At 40.6% G+C, this 8,100-nt stretch overlaps 1 protein-coding gene across 1 annotated transcript; it reads left to right on the top strand.

Annotated features, from left to right (window-relative positions):
- The first annotated feature begins 1,426 nt into the window (after positions 1 to 1,426).
- ZBTB24 (zinc finger and BTB domain containing 24) lies at positions 1,427 to 8,100 on the top strand. The gene is made up of 6 exons (XM_009876416.1): positions 1,427 to 2,396; positions 2,818 to 2,985; positions 3,151 to 3,234; positions 3,917 to 4,000; positions 6,329 to 6,410; positions 7,293 to 8,100. Exons 1-6 carry the CDS (start codon positions 1,427 to 1,429, stop codon positions 8,098 to 8,100), a joined length of 2,196 nt encoding a protein of 731 aa, XP_009874718.1.

The raw sequence follows: 8,100 nt of genomic DNA, 5'->3' as shown, positions 1-8,100 counted from the left end.
GTGCGTGCCCCCAGTGCTGGCAGCGTCGGTGCCTTCCCCCTACACACCTGCGGGCTGCCTCTGGGGTCGTTAGGTTTTTGTGTTTAAGCATGGTGTTCCGAATTTTGCACTCTGGTTACTAGTGATGTCGCCTCTTGCTTGAACGCCAGAGTCCTTCATGTGATCAAAACCTGTGAAACACCTCTAACCCTGAGACACACGTGGATGTCGGGGAGCTCCTGCAGGCAGAGTTGGCAGCAGCTCCTCAGGAGTTGTTGCAATGCACTGTAAGGTAGAGTTGGGTTAGACCCGCAGCTCTGCCTTGGGGTGCCTCGGCAACATCAGGCTCACATACCCCAGAAATTAAACCTCTTTGATAAGACAATTAGGCTCCAGCATGAAGTGTTTGGTAGCCGGATGGGGCTAAAAGAGTTGCTTGTTAGCTACCTCAGTAGCATTTGGGTATCATCTGTATATAATGTATACTGTTTCTTACAGCATTCATTTAGAACTGTTGCGCTCAATAAATACAAATATGAATACATATTTGTATTTAATATGATAGTTTTATAAATTAGGATGGCAAATAGCTAATCTGTTTCACCTCTGTCTTAGCTGATCCTGTTGAAATTGACATTTTTGGCATATCACTTCCATAGTATTTTTTTGATGGATTCTTCTGAAATCACTGCTTTTACTTTTTTTTCTTGTTTTTTATTTTTGCATATTCACAATGGAAGAAGCCTTGCAAGCCAAGCTGATGGTTATTAGTTAGCATAGTCAACCCAGTTTTAGACAGAGCTCTTAGAAAGTTGCTGGTTTTCTGCTTTTATAGCCCACCTCCATAGACTGAAGCTTATCAGGTAAGTATTCTGAAAGAGAAATTTTCAGAAGGATAGAGGTAGGTAAGAAGCCAAGGAGTCCCAACGCACTAATGCCAGTGAAGGATTTTTATCGTTGCTTACAGGATTTTATAGCCATGTCCCTGAATAATCTGAAATGGGACATCTGGAAGTGATGAAGCTGCAGTTGACCTTTATTGTTTTTCATTGTTTATTTCCCCTAGAAAGCTGTGAACAAAGAGTTCTTTTTGTCTGATTGTTTTAGTTGTGAAAGGAGTTTTCAGAAGAGGTAGCCATTTTTTTAGATGTGCTACAGTTCACAGTACATCAGAGATAAACAAGTGAAATAATAGGCAGTAATTCTGATCTAAGAAGAAACTACCTGTAGCCATTTCGTAGGATTTAAAAACAATTTTTGAAGAAAGGCTGTGTCGGCATTAGTGTTGGTTTTTAAAAAGAAATTCAGAGTTGCTTCGGCAACTGTTGAACTCTGTTGACTGGTAAAGCAAATGATGTGTGGTGTCTCACAATGCAGACTTCTAAAATATTTCTTTATTGAAGCTGTTCTGTTCTTGTAGGCACCTCCTGTCATAATCACAGTAAAAATGGCAGAAACGACTCCTGATGCTTCTGAGAAACTGGTCGTCATCCATTCCAAAGCTCATAAAGATACCATTCTAGCTAATTTTGAAGAACAAAGGAAAAAGGATTTTCTTTGTGACATTACACTAATAGTGGAGAATGTGCAGTTCAGAGCCCACAAAGCTTTGCTTGCTGCCAGCAGCGAATATTTCTCAATGATGTTTGTAGATGAGGGTGAAGTAGGACAGTCAATTTACATGCTGGAAGGAATGGTTGCAGACACCTTTGGAGCGCTGCTAGAATTTATCTACACTGGTTGCCTCCGTGCCAGTGAGAAAAGCACAGAGCAAATTCTGGCTACTGCACAGCTGCTCAAAGTGACTGATTTGGTATGGGCCTGTACAGACTATCAGGCCGGCTGTAGCCCAGGTAACATGTTACCAGCTCCGGCTAACAGTGGAGCCTCTGTAACCGTTGCGGCAGGCGACAAGAAAAATGAAGATCCACCGAAGCGAAAACGAGGGCGACCAAGGAAAGTCAAGAATGTCCAAGAAGAAAAGTCAGGAGCAAGTTACGCCGAAGACGTGCAGCTGAGAGAGAACAACTCCATGCAAAATCAGCAAAATTCTGTGAAAAAAGACACGGCAACAGAAGAAGCAGTTGCCGGTGATCAGGCTACAGAGGGGAAGGATGCAGAAGATGAACCTGCTTGTGGCTCAGAAGCAGCTGTCGATCTGTCTGCTGAGAAAGATGAGAATTATGATCCCAAATCTGAAGAAATACAGAGCACTCAGAGCCATTACAGCAAACGTAAGATAAGGAGATCAATCAAACTAAAAGATTATAAACTTCTCGGTGATGAGGATGAAAAAGGGCTGGCGAAGAGAACTGATGGAAAAAGAAAACGTGCGGGTTCTGAAGCTCGCTGTAAAGACTGTGGCAAAGTATTTAAATATAATCACTTCTTAGCGATTCATCAGCGAAGTCATACAGGTGGGCATTAAGCAACTGCTGCTTTTGGGTTAGGGTTTAGTGACTTGTTGGTAAATGCAAGCTCGTTACTGACACGTGAGCTGTTGTCTGCAGCAATAACTGTCCCAAATAGCACGCTGATCCAAATTGCAGCATGCTTCCTGTATTTACTGTTTTATTCTTGTCAGTGGATCTCGTAGCCTTTATGTCTTACCTTGATTGCAGTTTAGTTAATCATTTCTCTGTTTAAACACTGAATTATGTGGCAATACTTTAAGAATTATTTTACTGCTGTGTGAAACTTGTCACTTAATTCTCCTTTTCACTACTCAAAAATCATTTTTTTAGTAGCTAACACATGGCAAAACACCTCACTGTTAGCTTAGAATATCTAGTGAGAAATAATGCATCTATACTTAAAAATAGCATCTTTTGCTTTTAGGGGAGCGCCCTTTTAAGTGCAGTGAGTGTGGCAAAGGCTTTTCCCAGAAGCACTCTCTTCAAGTCCATGAGCGGATGCACACTGGAGAGCGGCCCTACATGTGCACCGTCTGCAGCAAGGCTCTGACAACAAAGCATTCTCTTCTGGAGCATATGAGCCTACATACAGGTAAATATTTCAAGGCAAATATAACCTCTCTCTCCTAAGAATTTGCCTCTCTGAAAAAAAGGCATTTCTGTACTCTCTCTTATGTATGCTTATTTAAGCATTCATTTATTTCCTTGCTCTTGCTTTGGATGCGGTTTATATTTTACTAAGCCATTTTCTTCACAGGGCAGAAGGCTTTTACATGTGATCAGTGTGGGAAATACTTCAGTCAAAAGAGACAGCTCAAGAGCCACTATCGAGTACACACAGGTATAACAGGTGCTGATTTGTCCTCCTAAAGATGGTGTAAGGCTGAAAGTTCTTCTTCAGTGAAATATTTAGTCTCTGCTACCTGATGGGTGGTATCTAGATACAAGAATGAAGAGGGCAAAAAAGACAAAATCTTGTATAATAAATGGAATGTTTAGAAAAATAGTTAATTGAAGAAGGACTCTTATGATGATTAGAAATTGCTTGCTCTTTACTTGATGTACAACTTGATTATTTTGGCCCTGCTGCCTGCACTACATAGAATCTAGAAATTGTATGAACAGTTGTGTCCACTGCCTGTTGTACAAATTGCCTTGGAGTTTCCCACTATTTTGGACTAGTAGTAGCAAAAAAGCTTTGAGAAGCGTCCTTGTTGCTCATGGAGCAGGATGGAAATTAAACTGCGCACAGAGGAAGTGGTAGAAAAAATCAGAATTTACAGAACTGCAAGAGAAGGTGCATTTGGGAGGGAGCAGGTGTCAGTCCCTTCTTTTCCCATGTTAATATTAACATAGATAGGAGTGTGACAGTTAAGATAGGGAGGAGGCAGTGAATCACCTTTTGTTTTTATCTCTATGTTATATCAAAGTGGTTATTTTACAGGAAAGTGCTTTAACAAAGATCACTGGAGAGATACAGGGGATCACTTATGCACTGACACTTTTTTTATTATTGCGACAAGGCCATTCACTGCCGGAATGTAACCAGTGTCGTCGCAAATTCATGGATGCTGCTCAGTTAAAGAAACATCTAAGAACACATACAGGTAATATTGTCAGTTGCTTTTTTAGATTTTTTTCTGTTTGTTTTGTGGTGGTTTGTGTTTTTTTTCTTGAACATAGGCAAAACAATGTTAGGCAAATGCCACTTGTCCCTGTGGGGTGAACTTCTGCTCTACTTGTATATAATAATACCTGTATTGCTAATGAAGAGGTTTGACATCAAGAGTGCAGGAGCACAAAAAAGCTTGTATTACAACTGTGCGGAAGCAGTGCCCTTTATAGGGAGAGGTGTTTTTTTTCCCATTCTTATAAAGCCTACTGCAGAAAATGCCAGTTAGCTCTCCTGTGGTAGAGTACTGGACTGGGAATTCAGTTTGTCAGGATGGCTGCATCCAGCATTTGTGGAGCTTGAAGCGAGCTAACTACTAACAGAAAGAAAGCGTATGTCCTAAATGAGTTGGACACCACTGTCTGTGAGGGATGGGTGCTTAGGAAAACTGTTGCTGAACAGAAAAATACTTACTTCCTTTTACCTTTTTATTGTGCTGTAATAAACCAGATGTTGGCAGGAGATGGGCTGGGAAGGGTGGTTTAATGCAAGTGCGTCAGAAGGTGTTTTAAGAGGTTTAGAGGGTAAGGTGATACTTGAATGGCTGGATAACAGAGATAAAAAATGTTGATCTAACCTCCCCTTACAACAAAGCATAAGCATCTTAAAATAATTTTCTTTGAATGGTAAGTTCATAAGATGTGTGAATAGTCTTTTTTTCCTTTAAAATAGCCATAAACAGTGGTGATTGTTTCTTCTCAAAATCAAACTAATTTTAAGCATGTGCCTGCAGTTGTAATAAATGATACATGAGATTGAGTTATGGATCTCATTCATTTCCTTCTCTTTCTCAGTGGAAAAAATACAGCTTGAAGTTCCCTGGGATAGGATGAGTTCAGGACTTGTGTTTTTGGTGTATCCAGAGTAGTGTTACCTTGCGATACTTACAAATACTGTATTTTCTGTTGAGGAGGGCATAGTGTTTGTTGACACAGACACCAGTTTTGTATCTGAAGCTGATACAGCTCTTTAAATGTAGTTGGAAATGAGTTTGGTGGTGCGAAATGAGAAGACGAAGCATATTAGCGAGACGAGTTGCCAGAAGAAGTGACTTAGTTCTAACAGAATCTGGCCTGCCATGTATTTCACTTCCTGAAAGCACAGGCCAGATCCCAGTATTAACAATGCAGAAATAACAGTGGATCTGTCCTATCTCAAAAGCAAGAAGTAAAATTCTAAGAAGTTTTGAGGGGACAGGTGTTAACATTGTTCTGCTTTGGCAGCTGTTTTGTAGCACTGTGTCAGAAGAATACAGTCTACTTAGGAAGTTACTCCTATTTTCAGTAGGAGGCTGGGACTGACTGGCTGACTAGAGGCCCTTTCTGACAAACGTTTCTTGCTCTCTCATCCTTTACCCCTGCCCTCCAAGGCCATATGAAAGCTGATAAGCATTGCAGTCCTATGTTAAGTGTGAAGCTTCATTGGAGTCTGGTTGCTGCCTCATCACCGTTTTTGGTGTGCTTTGATGGTGTGAGTTACCACAGAGGCGGTGCAGATTATCCTGTCCAGTGTCTTAAAGAAGCTCAGTGTAATAAGAATATGTTGTGGTGTGAATTAGAATTTGCTTTGGTTGGGTAGTATCTGCTTCTTGTGAACCTTTCTGTTATTTAATTCTGCTCCTCTTTGTCTACTCGATTAGACACAAGACTTCCAAATGGAGTACAAAAAAAAAAATAAATCCAAACCCAGGATTTATGCAACCCAGCATCATTTAATTTTTCTCTGACTGGTGTTCCCAGCATATTGTAGGCCTAGGAGGATGGAGTCTTATAGGAAGCAGCCAACTTGTTAAGATAATGGTTTTAAGATAATGGATTTACTTTTCAGGTTTGGGAGTATGGGCTTACTCACCTGCATGGTGCTGCACGTGAGCCTAGCGTTAATACCTAGTAGTTCAGCGTTAGCCTTTTTCATAGAATCATTAAGGTTGGGAAAGACCTCTAAGATCATCAAGTCCAACCGTTCATACTTGTCTGTTCCATGTGGAACACCCACACATGTATCATAGGTAAGTTTTCGGTTGCTCTGAGGGCTTGGGTTGCCTAATTCTTTATCTTCAAAGGGGAGAAGCATGAGAGATGTCCATTTAAAATACTGTACCCTCTTTTAGCCAGTGAGTTCATTCAATTTCAGATATTTGTCCTGACCCATGGCAGAAGTGTGAGGATTTGACCGTACCATGTATGTTAAAATATAGAGTGGGTTTTTAATAGGTTGATGGGAAGTGCTACGCAAAAAGTGATGTCAAATTTGTTTTTGATAGGTGAGAAACCCTTCACATGTGAAATTTGTGGCAAATCTTTTACAGCTAAAAGTTCTCTTCAGACTCACATTAGAATTCACAGGTAGAGTATGTCTGATTTCCATTACATTCTTTAAGAATTTAATTTCTTATCTGATACCTGTATTTAATGCTTGTTCAATTAGAGAATGGTCAGTGCTTGTTTGCATTTTGGATGGATGATTAAGGTCCTAATATTTTAGTGGCATCTATTTAAAGAAATAACTAGTAGTGGAAAGTACTTCACTGGTACTAATACTAATGTGCCAAGACACTGTAAGATTCTTCTTTAGTGTATTGTGTCTGTTTAAGGACAGTGTACTTACTGCTCTATTACTTGTGTGAAAATTTTACTGCTAATTTTTGTTTGACGGCAGGACAGTAGCCATGGTGTAACAAGGTTATTGGACCATTGTCTTGTTTCCCTGTAGTCTGTCATGTCTCTCTAATAGCATTAGTTATCTTTTACCCATGTCAGGGTGATGTATTGCATAAAGACATGTAAGATTTTAAACTGTTGGAAAACTGTTGTGGGCCTTATGTTAAATAAAACGCTTCCAATAAAATTTCTTGTTTGAATCGGGCAGCAAGTTAGGATTTGCACACTTTTTGTTTAAAATTGCTGTTAATAAGCATTCTTAAAATGGTCAGTGCTTCAAGTGTGCAAAGCAAGTTGTGTTCTTGTCGAGGTGTAGCAGCACGGAGTTTATACCTCTAGTATTATGACAGGAGGGCAGTATGTTATCTCTGTAGCTTTTGCGTTTATGCTAATGAAAGTGTCGTACAGTTTGTGAAGTCAAGTAGAGCACATTCTTAATGCCACTGTTCTTAAGTGCTTAAGATTTAGCAAAATGAAATCATTTAGGTTTGTTATTCTACAGCAAGTTGCAGAGAGCAGCCCTGCCACAGTGAATATTTTAATGAGATCAAATACATTCTTTTGCAGAGGAGAAAAGCCATATACGTGTGGTACATGTGGAAAATCCTTCTCTGATTCCAGTGCTAAGAGAAGACATTGCATCTTGCACACAGGCAAAAAACCTTTCTCCTGCCCAGAATGTAGTTTGCAGTTTGCTCGTCTGGACAACCTGAAGTGTCATTTGAAAATTCATAGCAAGGAAAAGCAGTTTCAGGAAGCCAGTGCTGCACCGAGCACCAACACTAATTCCGAAGAAGTACGAAACATTCTTCAGCTGCAGCAGTATCAACTTGCCGCCTCTGGAGGGCAGGAAATTCAGCTCCTGGTTACAGATGCAGTACATAATATAAACTTCGTGCCAAGTCATAACCAAGGCATTAGTATTGTTACTGCAGAAAATGCCCCAAATATGACAGCAGAGCAGGCTGCAAACCTCACGCTGCTTGCTCAGCCACCACAGCAATTGCAAAACTTGCTGCTGTCAGCTCAGCAGGAGCAAGCGCAACAAATCCAAAGTATCGATACGATTGCAAACCAAATGGAGGCTGCCCAGCCTGAACAAATGCATGTCATCCCTCTTTCCAAGGAAGCGCTAGAACATCTCCATGCTCATCGAGGACAAGATGAAGAAATCCACTTACCAGGATCTTCACAGCCCGCTCAGCCTGTGCAGTTGCCTCAGGAATCGAGTCAACAGTCTCATTCGAGCCAAGATGCGGTTCCTACTCATCAAATCAGTGAGGAGCAGAATCAAAGCGTACATGTTTCTGAATCCAACCAGCAATCTCTGTCAGCAAACAAGTCATCACATCCTGTTCAAGGACAGGCTTTCTGA

The sequence above is a fragment of the Apaloderma vittatum genome, unplaced genomic scaffold (genome assembly GCF_000703405.1).
Source record: "Apaloderma vittatum isolate BGI_N311 unplaced genomic scaffold, ASM70340v1 scaffold18509, whole genome shotgun sequence".
Classification (NCBI taxonomy): Eukaryota; Metazoa; Chordata; class Aves; order Trogoniformes; family Trogonidae; genus Apaloderma; species Apaloderma vittatum.
Note: the sequence above shows the minus strand (reverse complement) of the source record. Positions and strands in the feature narration are given on the sequence as shown.

Coding starts and splice junctions, on each gene's coding strand:
- ZBTB24 (XM_009876416.1), top strand. CDS start 1,427: ATGGCAGAAACGACTCCTGATGCTTCTGAGAAACTGGTCGTCATCCAT. Junction 2,397..2,817: donor TCATCAGCGAAGTCATACAG/GTGGGCATTAAG, acceptor TTTTGCTTTTAG/GGGAGCGCCCTTTTAAGTGC. Junction 3,235..3,916: donor CCACTATCGAGTACACACAG/GTATAACAGGTG, acceptor TATTGCGACAAG/GCCATTCACTGCCGGAATGT.